At 44.1% G+C, this 21892-nt stretch overlaps 1 protein-coding gene across 1 annotated transcript in view; it reads right to left on the bottom strand.

Moving 5' to 3' along the window:
• Window positions 1–15286: 15286 nt before the first annotated feature.
• The window catches only part of CRYAB (crystallin alpha B), a 32779-nt gene continuing 26173 nt past the window's right edge, over window positions 15287–21892 (bottom strand). The window contains exons 2-3 of the mRNA XM_069225000.1: window positions 21427–21549; window positions 15287–15650 (exon numbers count right to left, since the gene is read on the bottom strand). Of these exons, the coding sequence (XP_069081101.1) occupies window positions 15447–15650; window positions 21427–21549 (327 nt within the window). The 3' untranslated portion in view covers window positions 15287–15446. The remainder of the gene's footprint in view (window positions 15651–21426; window positions 21550–21892) is intronic.

The following is a 21892-nucleotide window of genomic DNA, read 5'->3' as shown; positions in this document are numbered from 1 at the left end:
AAAAAATGTATAACATAATATTTAAAATGTATTCTTCAGTACAATGCAAACAGGCAATAATGTATGCAGGCCTTGTGAACTAGGTTTGGATGGTTTTAACAATACAAATTACATGTATATGTTTGTAACTAAACTAGGTTCATGATTAAATGTTTCCCTTTAATTCACAATGTAAAGCTTTTTTTTTAAGATTGCATTACTTTTTTACACATGTACCTTTTATACGATGGCTCCATATTTTAAGTTATATGGTATGTTAAGTTTATATTTTGTTTACTAAAGAAAGTAAATGGAAATGCATTTTAAAAACGCACCAGGCTTTTGTCCCACTAAACTCTTGCTGAGTAACTTGGCAAGCAGAAATCATTATAATTATTTGCATGACTGTTCTTCGAGCCTGCGTGTTGAATACAGAATGTTATTGGAGTAGGCCTTGACTGAGAGCTACAATAACATGTAATATTTGTTAGCACTGAGGTGTGCTCGCACGCTCCCAGAATGACTCAGCATGAACCTTCAACGTGCCATGTATTTTCAAGCTCGGTTCACAAGGTGGTGTCATTGTACTGCACTGAACACTCTGGATTTTTCATATAGTTAAGCTTACAAATTTAACACCGGAAAGTACAGCGCGTTCTCTCCACTCCCACCACCATACGCAAAGGTATGCCGCCCTTAATTAAATTGCACCAGAGGGCGGGGCAGCTCTCCATCTATGAGCGTAACTAAGGCCCCCGCGGGAGATGGGGCGGGGGGGAGAGTTTCCTCACTCTGCACAGTACCCTTGGCACAGAGCTCCTGAGTGAGTCCGGCGGGGGATGGGGTGGCTCTATGTATTGTGCCTGGTGGGCGATGGAGGACGCCTGAACAACTTTCCTTACACCACTGTCTCCGAGCTGAAATTCATTCATTTGTTAGATCAGATTTTGAAGAGAGAACAAATCTGAAATAAGAATGAAGCGGACATTACACAGAAGATCTGAGGTTCCCCAAATACCATTGCAAATAACTAGAACACCGGTAAAGACACATTCACAGTGATGATAACAGAAGCACCTATAGACCAGCAATTTGGCTTTACTATGAGGAACCTAGATCCACCAAATGGTCAGTGGGGTAACAAAGGACCCCGGAGCCCCTGTGAGGCGTGGGGTGGGGCGAGCTCCAGAGGCCTCCTCTGCACAGCACTTGGCCTGAGAGAGTCCAGAGGGGAACCCCTACATGTTCTTTGCAAGGAGCTCCCCTCCAGTTTTGCTACACCACTCCAAATGCTTAGAGTGGACCGAACCATTGAGAATAGCTCCAACAACTCCAAAGAACTCTTCGCTGTGGTAAATGACTTCCCCTCCCCCACTGCCAGCTCCTCGACCTTCATCCGAATGCAGGAACTCTGCACCCAGCTTTCCCACTAGTTCAGTGGCAAAATCAACACCATTTACAGAAACTGTACTCCACAAATGGACCTATCTACCCCAGTGGCGGCCGGCAGCTTTAGGAGGGAAGGGGGCGGGCGGGAAGCACACACACACACTCTCATTCTTTCACACACAGACACGCACGCACATCCATGAACAACACTCATAACATTCAAACATGCACGCACGCACCAAACATTCATCACACACCCACACACACTCATTCTTTCACACACGCACGCACATCCATTAACACTCATAACATTCAAACATGCACGCACGCACCAAACATTCCTTTTAAAAGTTCACACACACTCATTCTTTCACACACACACACATGCACGCACATCCATTAACAACACTCATAACATTCAAACAAGCACGCATGCACCAAACATTCATCATCACACACCCACACACACTCATTCTTTCACACATGCACGCACACACATCCATTAACACTCATAACATTCAAACATGCACGCACGCACCAAACATTCATTTTAAAAAATCACACACACTCATTCTTTCACACACACACGCACGAACGCACATCCATTAACAACACTCATAACATTCAAACATGCACGGACGCACCAAACATTCATTTTAAAACATCACACACACACTTACCTTCATCCTCAAGGTCCCAGTGAGGGAAGGCAGCAGTCCCAGCCTCGTCACAGAGTGGGATGGGGTCAATGAGACTGCTGAACGCACCTCACTCTGTGACGAAGTGTCACTGATTGACACTTGCCCAGGGCGCATCATGGCTTAAACCTGAAGCGCCCAGGTCGAAGTCAATGGGTGACGCTTTCCTCGTCACCCAGGGGAGGGCCTCGAGGCACCTTTGCTGAGCCGAGGAGGTCACGCCCATAGGAGCTGTGACCTCCCCAGCCCAGCAAAGTTCAGCTCAGGCAGCCATGAGTCTGCGCAAATCACGCATGTCTCACTCCTGGCTGTCTGAGCTGAAAATGAAGAGTGTCTGTCAGGCTGACCTTTGTTCAGCCTGACAGACACTCTTCATGAGGGGCAAAAGGTGGGGGGGTGTGGCCCCTCCGCCCTAAAGGATGGGCCGCGCCTGATCTACCCACATCGTCCTCCAGCCCAATTAAACAAATATCCCAGTAACCATGATGACCTGCTAGCCCACGGGAAACATCACTAGCAACGCGGTCAACGCAATGCTATGTATTGACCATGCTGCCATCACCACGCATCTGCGTTTACTATTCATGCATTTAGCACGCATGCCTTTACCACACATATGCGTGGTAACGGCAGAGCGAGCAGTCCTGGTGGAACAGAAAGGAGCAGTGACCAGAGAAGAGAGGTCAGTGAGGGCAGTTTTGGGAGAAGGGGTGACGGGGGTAGTTTTTAGGTCAGGGTCAGGTTGTTTTTAGGACAAGGTGGCTTTTAGGGTTTAGGGTGGTGGTGGAGAGTTGTGGTAGTTTTTAGGACAGGACAGGGTAGGGATTAGGGTGGGGGTTCTGGGTAGTTTTTAGGACAGGGTGAGGTAGTTTTTGAGGACAGGGTAGGGTTTAGGGTGGGGCGGGCGGGTCGTTTTTAGGACAGGGCAGGGTAGGGTTTAGATCAGGGGATGGGTAGTTTTAAGACAGGGCAGGAGAGGTTGTAGGGTTTAGGGCTGGGGCAGGGTAGATTTTAGGACAGGGTGAGGTATGTTTTAGGACAGGGTAGGTTTTAGGGTTTGGGGTTGGGGGGTCAGGGTAGTTTTTAGGACAGGGTGGGATAGGTTTTAGGACATGGTACAGTAGCTTTTAGGGTTTAGGGTGAAGGTGGGGTGTCAGGGTATTTTTTTAGGACAGGACGGGTAGGTTTTTAGGTGCAGGGTGATGACGGGGGTTCGGGGTAGTTTTTAGGATAGGGTAAGGTTTAGGGCAAGGGGTTGGGGTTGGGGTAGTTTTTAGGACAAGGCAGGGTAGGTTTTAGGGCAAGGTAGCTTTTGGAGTTTAGAGTTGGGGTGGGAGGCGGGGTCGTTTTTAAGGAAGAATAGGTTTTAGGATTTATGGCGGGGGATCGGGGTAGTTTTTAGGACAGTGTGGGGTAGTTTTAGGACAGGGCAGGGTAGGTTTTAGGGTGGGGCGAGTTCATTTTTTAGGATAGGGAGTGGTAGGTTCTAGAACAGGGCAGGGTACCTTTTACAGTTTAGGGCAGGGGAGGGGTCGATATAGGACTGGGCAGGGTAGGTTTTAAGGTTTAGAGGGGGCTCAGGGTAGTTTTTAGGACAGGGTAGGGTAGGTTTGAGGACAGGGTAGATTTTAGGGTTTAGGACGGTGGGGTCGCGGTAGTTTTTATTACAGGGTGGGGTCGTTTTTAGGACAGGGTAGGTTTTAGAGTTGAGGTCGTGGTGCCAGGATAGTTTTTAGGACAAGGAGGGATACGTTTTAGGACAAGGCAGGGTAGCTTTTAGGGTTCAGGGCGAGGGGTCGGGGTCGTTTTTAGGACAGGTTCGGGTAGGTTTTAGGACAGGGCAGGGTCGCTTTTAGAGTTTAGGGTGGGTGGGGGTCAGGGTAGCTTTTAGGACAAGGTGGGGTAGGTTTTAGGTTTCAGGGCGGGGGTCAGGGTAGTTTTTAGGACAGGGAGGGGTAGTTTTTAGGACAGGGTAGGCTTTATGGTTTAAGGCGGTGGGGTCGGGGGAGTTTTTAGGACAGGGCAAGGTAGCTTTTAGGGTTTAGGGTGGGGGCGGGATACTTTTCAGGTCAGGGCAGGGTAGGTTTTAGGGTTTAGGGTGGGGTCGTTTCTGGGACAGGTTAAGTTTTAAGGTTTAGGGCGGGTGGTGGGTCATGGTAGTTTTTAGGAGAGGGCGAGGTAGGTTCAGGAGAGGGCATGTAGCTTTCAGGGTTTAGGACAGGGTAGATTTTAGGACAGGATAGGTTTTAGAATTTAGGACAGGGACGGGGTAGTTTTAAGGACAGGACAGGGTAGGCTTTAGGACAGGGTAGGTTTTAGAATTTAGGGTGGGGTCGAGGTACTTCTTAGGTCAGGGCAGGATAGGTTTTAGGACAGGGTAGGGTTTAGGACCGGACAGGGTGGGTTTTAGGGTTTAGGGCAAAGGTGGGTGTTTGGGGTAGTTTTTAGGACAGGGCGGGGTAGGTTCTAAGGTTCAGGGTGGGGGCGGAGAGTCAAGGTAGTTTTTAGGACAGGGTGGGGTAATTTTTAGGACAGAGTAGGTTTTAGGGTTTAGGGCGAAGGATCGGAGTAGTTTTTAGGACAGGGCAGGATAGGTTTTAGGACAGTGTAGGGTTTAGGACAGGGCATGGTATGTTTTAGGCTTTAGGGTGGTGGTGGGGGGATCGGGGTAGTTTTTAGGACAGGGTGGGGTAGTTTTTAGGATACGGCAAGGTAGCTTTTAGGGTGGGGGTAGTTTTTAAGACAGGATGGGGTAGGTTTTAGGTTTCAGGGCGGGGTCGGTAGTTTTTTAGGATAGGGAGGGATAGTTTTTAGGACAGGTAGGTTTTACGGTTTAGAGCAGGTGGTCGGGGTAGTTTTTAGGACAGGGCAGGGCAGATTTTATGGTTTAGGGTGGGAACGGGGTCAGGGTACTTTTTAGGACAGGGCAGGGTAGGTTTTAGGACAGGGTAGGTTTTAGAATTCAGGGTGGCGTACTTTTTAGGTCAGGGCAGGATAGGTTTTAGGACAGGGTAGGGTTTAGGACAGGGCAGGGTAGGTTTTAGGATTTGAGGCAAAGGTGGGGAGTCTGGGTAGTTTTTAGGACAAGGTGTGGTAGGTTTTAGGGTTCAGGGTTGGGACGGCGGATCGGGGTAGTTTGTAGGACAAGGTTGGTTCATTTTTAGAACAAAGTTGGTTTTAGGGCTTAGGGCGAGGGATCGGGGTAGTTTTTAGGACAGGGCAGGATAGGTTGTAGGACAGGGTTAGGTATAGGACAGGGTAGGTTTTAGGGTTTTAGGTTTTAGGGTTTAGGACAGTGTTTGGGGGTCGGGGTAGTTTTTAGGACAGGGTGGAGTAGTTTTTAGGACACGGCAAGGTAGCTTTTAGGGCGAGGGTTGGGGTAGTTTTTGGTACAGGGCAGGGTAGGTTTTAGGTTTCAGGGTGGGGTCGGGGTCATTTGTAGGACAGGCAGGTTTTATGGTTTAGGGCTGGGGATCTGGGTAATTTTTAGGACAGGGCGGGGTAAGTTTTAGGACAGGGCAGGATAGGTTTTAGGGTGTAGGGCGGGGTGGGGGGTCGGGTAGTTTTTAGGACAGGCCAGGGTAGGTTTTAGGACAGGGCACAGTAGGGCAGGGGGTTAGGGCTCAGGGCAGGGGGTTAAGGGGCAGTTTTAAGGGCTTGGGCGTGTGGAGTATGGTGTGAGGTGTATGGTGTGTTGGGGGGAAATTTACCACGCATGTTCCTTTACCAAACATGTTCTTACAATGAATGTTGTTGTAAATGCATGTGTGGTAAAGACGTGGTTGTTTTAGAGACTGCGTTGTAAAGGCATACGTGCTATACGCATGCATTGTTCCATCATGCATCCCTGGCCCACTATCACCACAGCAGAGATTACCACCACCCTGTGCTCCATTCACTCATGAGCCCTACTCTCTGTCTTCATCAAAAGATGCAACTGTTCTGTGCCACACTCACCTCAATACTCGCCAACCCCCTCACCATAACTTCTTTCCCATATGTCTAGAAATTTGCCACCATACTAGCCCTTCTGAAAAAACCCTCAGCAGACCCGAAGACCCTGGCATACTACATATCAACCTTCCTGCTCCTCTACCCAGGCAAAGCACTTGAAAAACTTGTGAACATATGGCTGACCACCTCATTGATAACCACCTTGTGGACCCTTCTCAGACCCAATTACAGCACAGAGATAGAGATAGCTGTCATCAATGCCACTGATTACATCCACATGATCATGGACAGAGAAAAGACTGTGGCACTCATCCTAAATTACCTCTCAATTGCTTTCAACACCATCTCTCACCACAACCTCATCCAATGTCTCCACGAAACAGGTATCTGAGGACCCGCCCTCTGATTGATTAGTTCCTTCCTTATAAGATGCTCCCAGTCTGTCAGCTTCTGCCAACTTGATATGCTGACTACCCCACAGAACCTCGCTTAGTGCCTCCATATTCCTTGCAGTGGCATAACGAAACCAGAGGGTGCCTGATTCACAGTATGTGGAGGAGCCCCTCCTCTCCAGACTCACACAGGAGCTCCGAGGCCACAGTATTGTGTGGAGGGGGTCTTCTGGAGCTCGGGGGCCTTTGTTACGACACTGATTCATGGTCTACATGGCACCACTGGCCAATATCGTCCATACACATGGCATCAAGATCATCTTATCTGCTGACAACACCAAGCTCATTCTCTCCCTCTCCAATGGCGACCCCCCCACCCAATTTATGGATGAGATTCATTACCTATATGTCTGAAATCACCAACTGGATGAAGACTAACTGCTTAAAAATCACCTTCTACAAGACAGAGGTGTTATCCTTTGGATAGGATACATCACTGTGGACCCATGCCTGGTGACCTGCCAAACTAGGACCAGCACCTAACCTGCCTTACCAAGCCGGGGCCTTTAAGATAATAGTGGACAACCAACTCTCAATGTCTAGCCTGATCAACAAAGTCAGCTCCTCCTGCTTCCCACCCTTCAAGCTCCTCAAAAAAATCTTCACATGGCTACCGCTCATCATCTGTATAATAGACACACAGGCCCTGGTTTCCAGCAAGACAGACTATGGGAACACTCTTTTTTCTGCATCACCATACATACCACCATTAGACTCCATATCATTCAAAACTCCCACCCATACTCACATATCCACACACCTATAAAAAAAACTCCACTGGCTCCCAGTTCTCAAGCATGCACCCTTCCAATTCCTCATGCACACTTACAAAGACCCACACAACCTTGGCCCAGTTATCTGAACAGTCACATCAAAAAACCTATAAGAAACCTACCCTCAGCTTGCCTCCTTCTCCTATGTCCCCTGCATCTGAAGAGACAGAACTTGTGGGCACACTTTCTCATACCTGGCTTCCAAAGCCTAGAAAGACCTCCCCATACACATCACAGCTGCCAGCTGCACCCTTAAATTTTGCAAGAAACTGAAAAACTGGATATTCCAATAGACCTCAACTAGGACTGCATAGTTTTTCTTTAAGTGCCAGAATACCTTCCTATGTGTGGATGAGCCACAACAATGCACATAACATTACATAATGTTTTGGACAAATCACTTAACCTACCAATGTTAAAGAAATATGTAATGTCTGGTTCTCATCCAAAGAGCTCCAGTGCCTTTGGGCTGCTGCAAATTGAGTTTGTAAAATTGCAAAAATAGGTAACCAGCAGGACACTAGCTGAATGGACAGTAACAAAAAAAGTAGAAAGAAGCTGAGTTTGGATTTTAGTGCATAAAGCTGTCACTTTACACCACAGCAGACTTCCTGCTTTTTGTGTCCTGGCAATTGTTATGCAGCTGCCCCACCCTCCTCCTCCTGCTTAAGTGTCACACAGCTGGGTACTATACATATGCCAAGTTCATGACCTTCACTGCTTGTTTCCCTTACTTCTGTTTTGCTTCGCTGTTCTTCTGTTAGTGGGTACTCATTAAGGCATGCCTTCAGCAACATAACCGGTTGGGGCTATTCTCACGCGAGTGACCTATAATTAGCCAACGAACCAGAAAATGACTTCGGTAAATAGTCGAATGAGAATGAAATACTTGTGGAATTGTCACAGTAATTAGGTACATTTTTCAGCAGCTGATGTTGTGATCCTTGCTGGCAAAAACACTCCTCTTTCTGGGTTTGTTTTTAGGTCGAACCTAGCCAGTGTGCATGCTCTGTCTGCAAGACATGTTGTATTCAGTCTATGGGCTTTAACCACTCCCACTATTGCGATTCATTCTTTGTTGTGCTTGTCTTAAATGCTTCCTTTTTATTGGTGCATTTTTCTAAATGTCCCTCTTTTGTGTCCTTAGTTTCCTCCCAGGCAATTTCACTAAGAGAACATTTTTGTTGGCCATCACATGTTGTATTCAGTCTATGGGCTTTAACCATGCCCACTATTGCAATTCTTTCTTTCTTGTGCTTGTCTTAAACGCTTTCTTTTTATTGGTGCCTTTTTCTAAATGTCTCTCCTTTGTGTGCTTAGTTTCCTCCAAGGTGATTTAATTAAGAGAACATTTTTGTTGGCCATCACACTACATTCACGCACTTTCACTCTTCCTCCTGTCAGGGCATGAGGAGACCCTCCTCCAGTCTGGGCATTACAGCCTTAGTGTTCTTTTGGTTGTCCATAGCAATGTGTTCACACCACGCCAGTGAATACACCATGTTTATAAAGGCACTTAAGGTTTCAGGTTTCGTTTGTTCCTCAATTTAAAGTCCTCTGAACAGTGCTGCTGCTGCTTCTCTGGTCCCATTGGTAAATCCTCATTCTTAATCCTACTGGCAGTGCTGCTAGCTGCTTCTCTGGTCCCAGTGGTAATTCCTCATTCTTAGTCCTCTAGGACATGCTGCTAGCTGCATCTCTTTTGATGTTGGTAATTTCTCATTCTAAGTCCTCTAGATATTGCTGCAAGCTGCTTCTCTGGTCCTGTTGGTAATTCCTCATTCGAAGTCCTCTAGACAGTGCTCCTAGCTGCTTATATGGTCCCAGTAGTAATTCCTCATTCTAAATCCTCTAGAAAGTGCTGATAGCTGCTTCTCTGGTCCCCTCGGTTAATTCATAGGAAGTGCTGGCAGCTGCTTCTCTGGTTCCAGTGGTAATTCTCCATTCTAAGTTCTCTAAACAGTGCTGCTAGCTGCTTCTCCGGTCCCAGTGGTAATTCTCCATTCTAAGTTCTCTAAACAGTGCTGCTCGCTGCTTCTCTGGTCCTGTCAGTAACTTCCCCATTCTAAGTCCTCAAGGCAGTTCTGCAGCTGTGTTTCTGGTCACAGTAGTAATTCCCCATTCTTAGTCCTCTAAGCAGTACTGCCAGCTGCTTCTCTGGTCCCATCAGTAACTCCTCCATTCTAAATCCTCTAGGCAGTGCTGCATCGGTCTCTCTGTTCATAGTGGTAATTCCACATTCTTAGCCCTATAGACAGTGCTGCTAGCTGCTTCTCTTGTCTCCTCAGTAACTCCACAATTCTAAGTCCTCTAAGTAGTGTTGCAGCTGGGTCTCTGGTCACAGTGGAACATGCTCGATCTAAGTCCTCTAGACAATGTTGCAGCTGCTTCTCTGTTCCCGTCAGTAAGTCCCCCATTCTAAGTCCTCTAGGCGGCGCTCGAGCTGTGTCTCTGTTATGATACTTCCTCATTCTTAGTCCCCTAGACAGTGCTGCAGCTGCATCTCTGGTCCCGTTGGTAACTTCTTAATTTTAAGTCCTCTAGGGAGTGCTGCAGCTGCGTCTCCTTTCATATAGCCACTACACTACAAACCAAAACACATAGAGAAAAGACTTTGTCATTTACAGGGCCAATAGCTCTAACTCTCACAAGTGAAAGACATTTGCATTGCAAATGCTTGTTTTTCTTTTTTTAAGAGGAGCTATGGGTATAGCAGGTGCGTGGCTACCAATGACACAACTAGAGCAGTGTCACTGAAGCATAGGGCTCTGAGATGTCCTCCGTAATTCAAGTTTGGACTCTATGACATGTTTTTATTCATTCATTGTCTGTTGATGCTGCACCCTGTCAATTGGAATCAGCATCCAGTCTCACCCAGGTGCATGCCTGATCTATGTGACAAAAGCAGACATTTTTGCAGTGTCCAATTAACTTTCAGTGTAACATCTACTTTGGAAACATTGTTGGCCACTCTATACCATAACTTCCAGCGTATTACCATGTAGGAGCCTGTGAGGCATGAGATCATGTGAGGGTGTCTGAGAAAGGCCAAGTCCTAATTCCGGCATAAATCCCACGTTTTACCCATTGCAAGGTAAGTCTGTCGTGCTCTGTTAAATTCGCACTGTACTACTCTTCATTGTTGACCTCTCAGCTCCAATTTCTTCAACTCTATTTTCTTGATCCATTTCTGGGCCTTTTCGTAATAAGTCTATTTTTGTTTCATTTTTTTCTCTTAAGACACATTTTGCACCACCACACAAGTTAGTAATGACATTTTTTTTACATGCAGCTATCTCAGATAACATTCACATTTTTCCTGTCCTGATGATGACCGTGTGATTGATCCAAAGAGGGTGAAACATCGAGTATATACAAGGGCTATTTGATTGTATTTTTTATTTTGAGTGATTTGCATGGAGTGGTTAGGTCACTTGCCATACTACTCGACTGCCATCTATAAATGACATTGGAACTAAATATTGTTTTATGTAAATTACTCATGCTCTATTGTTCCGTCTTATTTTTCATGTTACATTCACTGCCTGCACTTCTCTGAATCATTACGTATTTTCACAACACATGGGTAATTCTCCGTTCACTAATATGGATGCGTGTCCTTGCCTAAATGGGTATACTGTGATATCTAGTTTAAACTTGTCATATTGTTTCTGTGTTCTATTGCATCCACATTGATCCTAACCTCTTGGGTCGCCCTGTCCTCATTTACATTGCAGAAGTGCAAATGCAATGTATCCGTTGGCAAACGTTTGGCTACAGACTTGGAGTGGTATGCGCTAAGTATTGTACAAAAAATGTACATTTAAAATGTTTATGTGTGTACTTTGTGCAGTTGATTTTGTGGGTGTTCATATCTGCACCGAATACAAATATTCAATCCAGTGTAAAAAATGCAGTTTATCTTTAATCACCTACACACCCTCAATTCACTACCCCATACTAAGGATGTTTACTCCAATATCAAAGCTGTTGCATTTATACATATCTTCTTCAAAACATACACCTGCTAGCTTCAACAATTTCAAAGCAAAGCCTGAGAATAGAATCAAAGCCCAAGGCAGGCAACCCTGAAAAATGATTTCTTTACTGCATAATTCCATTCCAAGTTTTTTTTACTAAATTTAAAAATGAAATTGATTGGTTCCAACCAGTAGATGATAGGAAGGACTTCCATAAAGGGTTTAATTCTGACTGAAATACACAAAAAACTCTTTGCCTGAGGAGAGAGAGCAAAGAAACACACTAGGGCCAATTTATGAAGAAAAATATTTTTGTACAATGGCATGATCCATGAACCAACAAACTCCACAGTCTATTAGTGGAAACAGATTCAAAGTCTTGGCGTTAAGTTATTTCTCAGTAGTTGAAGGTGGCTTGTTGCTCTTTTTCATTTTTCTCGTACCTTGGGTGGAACTCGATTGAGGTTCATCTGTTATAGTCAGGCTCTGTAGTCACAGAGTGAAAACAGACATTGACAAAGTGCCCAATGATTCCACAGTAGAAGCATAGTACCCAGGACCACCTTCATTAATTTTCCAATATATCTGTAAATTGATGTACAAATGTTGGAAAGTTATGAAGCCAAGGACTTTGGTTCAGTTTTAGGATTGTCGACCAAGATAATGCACCTTTGCTGAAATAGGAAAGTTTAATTATCATATTGGCTTGATCAGTGCCAGATTTTGATGTTTGCCCATAAAATGTTGATCGCATTGTGAATGTGCTGGGGTGCCCCTGAAAATCTTTCAGGTGCATCTGCATCAACAGCTGTTGTAGGAAAAGAGGAACAAAGAAATCCTGATATGGGATTTTTGCCAACTGTGTCTGAATTACTTGTGGTAGTGCTAGGCCCTATATGTTGAGGGAGTTCGTCTTTGGATGTGTTGGAAAGATATCCACCATATAGCTGTTTACTTTTTTCTTACAAAAAAGAATGCTATTAAGGGCTATTTCCAGTCCCTCTTGTATCTTATTCATTGCCTGTGCCATAACCTGTAAGGTATTACCCTCAGTAAACATATTGTAGGACTGGCATCCTGTCTTGACCATGGCAAATCAGGCTGAAGGAATACAAAGTAAATGCTGCCTTTCCCTCTTCCCTGTGGTCCTCCTTCCTGTATCACACTCAAGGAAAGTAGGAAACACCTTATTCTGAAAAGAGCAGGATGGGTGTGGCATGGGTCAGAGAGACAACTCTCGTTTCAAGCAGGGTTGTTGTTAGAAGACCGGGACTGCCTCTCTAAGATACAAGATTTGACAGCACCACAAATGCACAATCCACCCCACTGTCAAGAGAGAAAACAGAAGACCGTGAGTGGTGTAGAACCGAGGAAGGATTCTTATAACAGCTACGTACTATACAAACACACGAGGCAGTCTATCCAGTGTGATACGAAGCCTTGATGTAACTAGCCCCCAGGCCAACCCGGAAAGACTCCAGAACTGAAGACGAGTAGTACTTCATTCCACTGGAAAGATGTAATCATAGTTGCCAAACCTAAAGGGAAATCCCAAGCTAGTTCAAAAACAGGTTCTAGTTGACTAAGTCAGTAATGCCAATGAGGTCAAAAAATAGCAGCAGAGTCAAAATACCACGGTCCACCCAAAAACTAAATCAGGGATTTGTACAAGGAAGCGGGAGAAGGGAGATCAAGAGAACCGACAAAGGGTAAAGAAACAAAGCTGTGGAAATGGATTTACGTGTGTAAATTGTAATATCAATCGATGAAGTCAAAACAACTGATGTTGCCAGACACAATCGTCTGTATTCCCTAACCCTCTATATAGCTCTCTTGTATCTGACCTGGAAGGAACTGCTGGCCCTCTGTTTTCTGGGGCAGCATGTTTGAGAGTCTACCCTGGAAGTTGTTGACATCCATGACTACAGTCTCCATTGCCACAACCTCCATTTCCTCCATGTGGTATGTTTCCCACCTCTCTTGTGCTATGTACTATCCCGAAACCTGAAAAAGTGCTCTCGCTTACCCTTGTCAGGAATTCGAACCGAGTCCTGGCATGCATTAATATTTTTACAATAGTGTATCTCTGCCATGTGTGTGTACAATTCTGCATCAGTAAGGTGCACCCAAGGTTTATGAAGTGACCCGAACAAAGCGTAGTTAGGCATGTAAGTTAATGAATACCCACAATTGTTGGAAATTTACTGTAGCTAAGGGCTTGGGACACTTCATGTCCAGGATAGGAGACGGTACAGATCAGTCCCCGATTCGGTGTGAGTAGAGAGAAAGTGCTTTTTCCACATAAAAGGTTTTCATTGCACAGGGGAAAAGAACCATGTGCTTTTGCATATGTACTGTTCCAACCAGGGAGAATAGGCAGCCTTCAAAAACTCAGGACAGGTGCAATAGTGCTTCTGGAACATGGATCATGGCTTTCCAGGCATACTTTACACGTTTTACTGATAATAGAACAGTGTAGTAGCACGTTGGAGCAGAAACGCCGCACTCACTTTTACTTCTGTTGAATGGATTCTAATTTGTTCATTAATTAGCATTATTACCCTTTCAAGTTTCCCTTTGCATGAGGGATTTGACCAGGACGCACTGAAGTCAGAAAACAATTTCAGTTTTTAACCGTTACATATGCTATTCCATTCAAATTCAAATTGTCTGCTGATGAAAAGCGCTACTTCCGAACTTCCTTCCAAGTAGAAAACAACTGGTTCGAAAGTAAGTGTTTTAGTCATATCCCATTCACAAAAAATAGTGAACGGGGGCGAGAATTTTCCCTAAACATGGTAAGCAGTAAGGAAAAGCAGATTAGAAGAAGGAATGTGCTCGCAGCACCAAGTGACAAAATGGTTGCCCTGCTTCTCCTCAAACAATGGGTGCCTTATGTGTAATTTCGAACCAGATTCATCAATCGACAGAAACCTTTTTGTATTAAATAATATACAGGTTTTCCACTTACGGCAATGGATTATTGCTGGTACTGCTGAACCTGCAAAGCATATGTAACATGCCATCGACCAGCTACATCCAAGTCACGTCCAGAATCAGTCAATAAGACTCTTAGGGACAGATTTACAAGAAAGTGGTGCATCAGCTGTGATGCGCCACTTTTTTGCACCCCCTGTACCCACAATGACACCGTGCGTGTGTGCACGTTAGGACAATAGCGTCAGAATTTATGACTTATTAGGGTACTTTGCAGGATTAGCGCCATAAATTGTGACGCTAATCCTGCAAAGTAAAGGGAGGCCCGTTGAAAGTAATAGGCATGTCATTTAAACGCCTGCTGTTAGCACGCCTTAAAAATTACGCTAAAAATGGCACACTGAAATGTTGTAAATTTCACTGCACGATTTTTATGGGCCTCCCTGTGGGGGAAGGCCCCCCCGCCTTGCATACATTATGCCTGGCGCAGGCATAATGAGGCAATGCTTGTGCCACTTTGTAAATACGGTGAAAGGGAATAGCCTCCTTAAAGCTACATTAGTGTAAAAAAATAATGCTAGTGTGGCGCTAAGAGATGCTAGGGCCGGGTAAATCTGGCCCTTACTCGGTATGGAAAACTGTAGCTCCTTATGGGCTTATTCATAAAGTTAAATGTACACTTCTGTGTGCGTTGATGATTGTTTCCTATCCACAAAGGTATTTTACTAGTAGTAAAGCTTTAGGACCCTGGAGTGTCCTCATATAAAAAGATAGGACAATTCTATCTTTTTATGTGCAGAGGCTCCACATACGTAAATATACTACTTGTAAAATGCCTTTGTGAATAGCAAACACTCGTAAGCTTACCCAAAAGCTGCAATTTCATATAGTGATATATTCATAATGTAATTATTGAAATCACACGAAGATAGAATTTCCACTGGGTTTTATGGACACACATCTCTGCTGTGGCTTTTCTCCTGGGTTTTCACTGATTTTAAAATGATTCCTTTTTTTAAATGATTTGCCTATCAGGATTTTAGTCATTTCACTGAGGCTTCACAAGTGCCCAGCATATCTGTCCCTCGTCCAGTGAAAGACAATCACAGCCAGAAACGGTACTATTCTATTTGATAACTTTATTGCGTTTAGTAAACCCGGCTCAAGACCCGTGCAGGGGCAGACACCGCACAAACAGAAGCAGCCCGGTGTTAAAGGTGCAACCGCCCCTTTCTGCAGATTCGTGCGCCCCAGCTTGACAAGGCTTGAAGTGGAAACGTTGCCCTATTTCTTTGGGATGCCGGCCACTGCCGGTTTCTCTTCGCGGGTCACCGGGATGACGCGCTCAGGCACATCGGCCAGCTTCCTCGGGCCTGTCACTGTCAGCACGCCATCTGACGACAGCGCAGAGGTGATCAACAGCGAATCCACGTCCAGGGGAATCTTGTACTTCCGGTGAAAGTGCCTGGAGACATAGCCATGCTCGTCCTTGAACAGAAACAAATGTTTATTAGCATCACTAAAGGTACATTTGTGCACATTTATAGGCAATGTACTCGTGTAAACACTGCAAGAATATAGGACAGGAAACCTATCGGTACATGGTGTGTAACAAAGTGAAACATTCTCAAGACAAATCTCTTGGAATGTTGTAGTGCATAGACAGTGGACGCATGTCTGACATAAAGTAATTTATTTTATTTAGCACATTAGGAAATTGACGTGATGTCTCGCCTACAAACTGACTTCTGCTCTGCAGGTATAGGTCATGTTGAATGCTAAGGTCTTCTCTTCTGGGACCATAGAGAAGCCAGTGTATCTAGAAATGGAAACAGATCCTTTGTTGTAGCAGCGGGAATCCCAGATGCCTACCAGATTCTCAGGAAAACTAGCACTTTGTACTTTGAAAACCAGCCCCATTTAGAATCAGAGGGTTCAATGTATATTTTAGGACAGCCTGAACATCTGTCCTCGTGTTGGCTCTTCCTGTGTCAGCTTGGACATCCCTGGTTTACAATGAATGTCAAAGAGAAAATCAGGGGTCAGTTCAACAAGGCTTTAAGAACCTGATATTAAAAACATGGCAGTGCACTCAAGAATTCAAAATTTTTCGGTAGAGAGTGCATGCAAGCATCTCAAGGCAAAATTAATGACATTTAAGCCCACAGGCTTAATTTCACTGGGTTGGAAACCATGGTGTACTCTCCAGCGGTCGTAATTTGCCATAGACTGATGTGACTCAAATTGTCATACAACCAGTGTCTTAACGTGCCCTGAGCATTCAGCAATTTAAAACATATAGGGCCATATTTACAAGGAGCTTGCGCTGTTGCTGCATCATTTTTTTGACGCAGCAGCAATGCAATCCGTGCTCCACACTGCTCCATATTTGCAAAGTGACACATTGGGCCCAATGCATCAGCTTGTAGAGGCCTGCGTCACATTGTACCTGTGCCAGGTTTAATGTATGCAGGGCAAGCATTCTCACATAAAAAGCCATGTAGAACTGATGCAGTGAAATTTACAACTTTTCCCTGCGTCACTCTATGTCTTCACTGCTTCAAAATCCTTATACCTCCTCAAACCAGGCATAAGGATTGACGCTGGGCTTTAAAATGGGACTCACCCCTGTGTTCTGACGCATTGATGGAGTTGTGTCAGTTTTACGACGCAACTCCAGCAATGCATCACGTTAGCGGCAACAGATGTGTCAGAATTTCAAACACATCCATGAAAAACTTGCACCATGGAGCGTTGCATTGTAAATACAGTGCATCCATGGCTTCGTTAGGGCATTTGCCGTAGGCGCAAGAAATCTGACGCATCAATGCTGATGAGTCAGACTCATGTAAATATGCCCTATTGTTCTCTGGAGAAGTGCAGTGAGAAGAAAAGAAAGAGAACAAAAAAAGTACCAACACTTTCAATGCCATATTCCTTATTCCTGAAAGCAAACATGTGTATCCATTTGAAAAATTTATGATTATTTAAAACTGGAGTCAAAGTGAGAAAATGAATGCCTGTTTAAACGCCGTTTGCGCATGATGACTTAATCCAGCTACTCTCACAACAACTCAAGCTAATCGCTCTTTTATCAATTCATGTCAACCACTCTCGTAAGAATGAAAGCCAACCACTATACTTATGACTCAAGCCAACCGCTCTCTGAACTACTCACTTAACCCACCCCAAGTGACTTAATCCAACCTCTCTCTTAACTGAAGGCAACCACTCTCATAACGGCTAACGCCAACCATAATAATAACAATTCAAGTCAATCAGGTCTCATAAAAACTCAAGCCAACCACAACCACTGACTCTTGTAATGACTCAACCCACCTTTCACTCTTTCTCTCACTGCCTCTGTCTCACTCTCTCTCGTTACATATCTCTTCCCTCTCTCTACGCCCGTCTCTGCCTCTTTATCTATCTCTCTCTTTATCCTCCCACACCCGCTTTCGTTACTCACTCTTCTATCCATCTCTATGCACCTTTGTCTCGTAATCTCTTGCGCTCTTTCTCCCATTCACTTTCACTTTTCTTCTCTTTCATATATTCTTTATTCTCTTTAAATACTTTATCGATATCCGATTACACTAACAGTAATCATCAATTTCAAGCAGATAACGTACAGGATGAGAACAGCATACACTTAGCATCAAGTCCCAGTTCGTGGGTGCCTATTATACTCTAACATGTCTAGCCTAGAACCTCCAAATGATATGCAAAATATTAACTATCATTTCAAGATTGCAAAATAAGCTGGAGTAGAGCTGTACATTTTTAACAATCAGCCAGTTTAACTACAAGGGAAAATGGTCAATTGTCTCATTAGAATCTTTAATGGTTTGGACTTGAATTCTTTAAAGGGTTTGAGGGTTTATCTGCTGGGTATTTTCTCAATGCACCACCCACTTGTCTATAGGTCTTTTTTTCTAGGCAATATGGACCAAATGCATCTGTCTAGTCACCGGAGTAGGCCATATCCGCAGCCATTTTTGGATCACTGGAGGGCCGATTCCACATTAAGCAAGAAGTAAGAGCATCACTGTTAATCTGCTGCCATGGAGAGGAAGCTTATACACGTATCCCAGCACAGCAACCGGTGCAGACATAATGTGGTAGTCAGTGAGTGCACTGATAGTTTCAAACATGGTCGTCCAAAACTCAGACATTATGGGGCAATACCAGGTCAAGTTAGGACATGAACAACTGCTGCAAAATGGCAGTAATATTTGGGTTAAGTTTACATATTTTTACAGATGTTATACTAAAAGATGGTTACGAATTTGTAATGCATGAGCTTGCGTCTATAATTTATTGGAAATAAGTTTGGTTTGTTTATAACAAAATGACCATGCTTCATCATTTACTGGAACATTGAGGTCTAAGTTCATCTGCTCCTGTGCAGGATGCAGATTGAAAGTATAGGTTTTGCTATACCTTTAGTATAACTGGAGTCCCAACCTCTAAGATTAGCAGATGCAATCATGTATTATAAAGGGGAAACATGTTGGTGGCTGTTTCCAGAAGGTGGGAATGTTGTTGCTTGTAGTTCAGTAAATTAGAGAATAGTGAAAGGAAATCCTTATCTACAAGTCGTCCAATTGAGATCAATTGACCAGTATTAAAGTAGGCATCCAGGTTCAGTAAGTTCGTGGCCATCCGTGCCTCTTTAATGACCTTCTCCTGAGTCAGTGACAACAGAAGGTTATCTGATAGCTGCTGGTTTGGGCCACATACCGATATATGCCTCACCATTCTGCTGATCTCCCATATGGTACGGCCCAGTGGGAAGTTTGCATCATGTGAATTTGTCATGTAAGTCTTGGAAGTATGATGGGACATAAAGTTTATAGTGTACATGATTCAAGCTGATCCCTTTCCATTGTCCAAAGAGGAGCATATTTTTTCTGTTTTCAGCCAGAATACTGCAAAGGTGGGTTGTGCAGCATGGAAATATCTTTTCATACCTGGAACAATAAAGACCCGCTTTTCAAACAGGATCGTGAGGATATCCCATCTGACGCTGGGATGCTCACCTGCTGATGCTAATCCATGTAGTAGGTTGGTAAGTATTGAGAAAATGGTGTGTTCAGTCTGATTTAGATACTAGTGAACATGTATAATAGTTTTGGATAATTACCATTTTGATGGTGCTAGTACGACCCACCATTGAGAGTGCTCCTACTGTAACTGCATTATTCTAAGCCTAATTCACCTCTTGATTTTGGATTCCCATTTGGAGGTTAAGGCCCATATTTAAGAAAAAGTGGTGCATCAGATTCTTGCGCCCCCCCCACCAGCACCTAACAACACCATGGTTGCGCCATATTTATAATATAGTGCACCATGCCGGTCATTAGCAAAATACTGTCAACATTTTTGTCTCTGGTAACTATAATACTAAAGAATTGTACTAAGCCTATGGCTAATTAAGATATTCAGAATTGATATCAGGTTTCAGTGAGGCCAAAGGAAAAATGTCTGATTTGTTCCAATTTAAGTTGATACCCAAATAGGCATCAAATGTAATCAATTTTCTGCATTCTGCAGCACCCATGGAAAGATAGAAAGATGAAAAAGCCTGCATTGATTCTTTTTTATGCAGGAAGGTGTCCCTTCCTGCACAGAAACAATCCTTTCTGTGATGCAAGCATCCTTGCACCTTGGTGCAAGTAAGCCTGCATAGGTGCTAGGCAGCCCACTGTGGCCAGCGCCAGGGGCAAAGGACAGAAATGGGCTGTATCTTGCAGATACAGGAATGGAATGGCACCTTCCCACACAAACCCCATCTCCGCAGTATTTTCCTCTTCCTATCTGTGCTGCAGAATGTAGCACACTTAGAAATAGAAAAAAACAAGGAGAAATAAACATATTTCTTCTAGTTACGCCTCACCGGGGGGGGGGGGGTCGGGGGTGGCGTAGCAGTTTTGGCATATTCCCAGGTCTACCACTTATGGTAAATCTGGGAATGTGTCAGAATCCATTTGTGTTGCATGAGAACACCAATGGGCCACCCATTGAACGCCTCCCTAGGGCAAAGTAATACAATGCAGCGATTTGTGCTGCGTTGCATTACTCTGGATTTATCAAGCCACTCAGGGCCACACAAGGGGGCCTAGCATGGCTTGATAAATCACACTTTAACAGTGGTGATATTTTTGCACCCTGTTGTGTGCTGCAAAAGAGACACAACCCTTTAATAAATCTGCCCATAAGTAAATAGTTTAATGTTATTGCTTCTCTCAGTTTCACAAATTAGACATTAGCTCACTTCTTGAGCAAGTTAACTTGGAAAGAGTTGAAGACAAAAGGCAGAAAGGAATTTCTTGAAATCTAATACATTCAATTACTACAAAGTGGTTACGTAATTACCTAACCCGTTTAAGACAAGTACATTTTGGGTGGCTAATATTGGAAGTACTGAAATATGTCCCCTTTCTGAATAACAGAAAACCAAAGCATAATTTGATTAAGCAGGTCAGGAAGTTAAATTACCAGCTTATAATAGCTGGGTAACACATCCCTGTATTTCATGTTTTAAATTGTAGGGGCATATTTGCAAGAAAGTGGAGCATCAGCTTTGTTGTGGCACTTTTTTCGTGTCCCCCTGCACCCTCCTAACGACACCATGTATGCGCCGTATTTACAATATGGCGCACCATGGCGCACGTTAGGACAATAGTGTAAAAAATGTTGATGCTATTGTGGCGCTTTGCAGGATTAGTGCCAAAAATTATGCCACTAACCCTGCAAAGTCAAGGGAGGCCCATTGAAAACAAAGGGTTGGTCACTTCAAGGCCTGACTTAGGGAGACATTAAAAATGATGCTAAAAAATGGCGCAGTGAAAGATTGTAAATTTCACTGCAACATTTTATGGGCGTCCCTGCGCAGGCGTAATGTGATGCTAGGGATTACAAAGTGGCCCAATGCATGTATTACGTCACTTTATAAATATGGCGTGGGGAAATTAGCTCCCTAACACCACATTAATGTAAAAAAAAATGATGCGAGTGTGGTGTAAGGAGGCGCAAGAGACTTGTAAATATGTCCCTATGGGTTTAAATTGTCTAATAGTTGGGAATTGATGACGACATCACAGTATTGGATTTTGGTAACATGGGTATGTTTCCTGTTCTCATGAGAAGGTAATATGTAAGGGCCAGAACTCTTAGAATTGTGGCTGTGTCCTGTGACGTGGCTGATGTCGCCATCCTTCGCCTGATACCAAATTAGTGACAGTCAGAAGCTCCTGCGTACCTGGCGTTCCTCGTGGTTCCCATGAATCTCAATGAAGTCGCCAAACACTTTCACCTGTAGCTCCTCGGGGGAGAAATGCTTCACATCCAGGTTAATGGAGAACTTGTCCCTGTCGAACCGCATCTGAAAAAGAAACGTGCACTTTGAAAAGTGTGTGTAAAACAACGCATGCGCGTTAGAAAGAACTATAAGTGGGTGACAGTAAGAGTGTGTGTGCGCCAGAAATTACCACAATTGCAAACATCATACGGCCACCACCAAATGGAAAAATATTACCCTTTTCTTTAATTAGGTCAAAGTCTTTATTGCTTTTTTTCTCTTCCTTTATTTTATTTTTATATCATAATACGCCACTGAGGGCGCCTTTATGAGGCGTAAACCAGTAGCATCAGGTAATCATATCAATATCTTCCTCATTGAGGTGACAACAGTCTCACACATACAGGGAGTGCAGAATTATTAGGCA

This window comes from Pleurodeles waltl, chromosome 3_1 (assembly GCF_031143425.1).
Source record: "Pleurodeles waltl isolate 20211129_DDA chromosome 3_1, aPleWal1.hap1.20221129, whole genome shotgun sequence".
Classification (NCBI taxonomy): Eukaryota; Metazoa; Chordata; class Amphibia; order Caudata; family Salamandridae; genus Pleurodeles; species Pleurodeles waltl.
The sequence above is the reverse complement of the archived record's forward strand: the minus strand, read 5'-3'. Positions and strand labels throughout refer to the sequence as shown.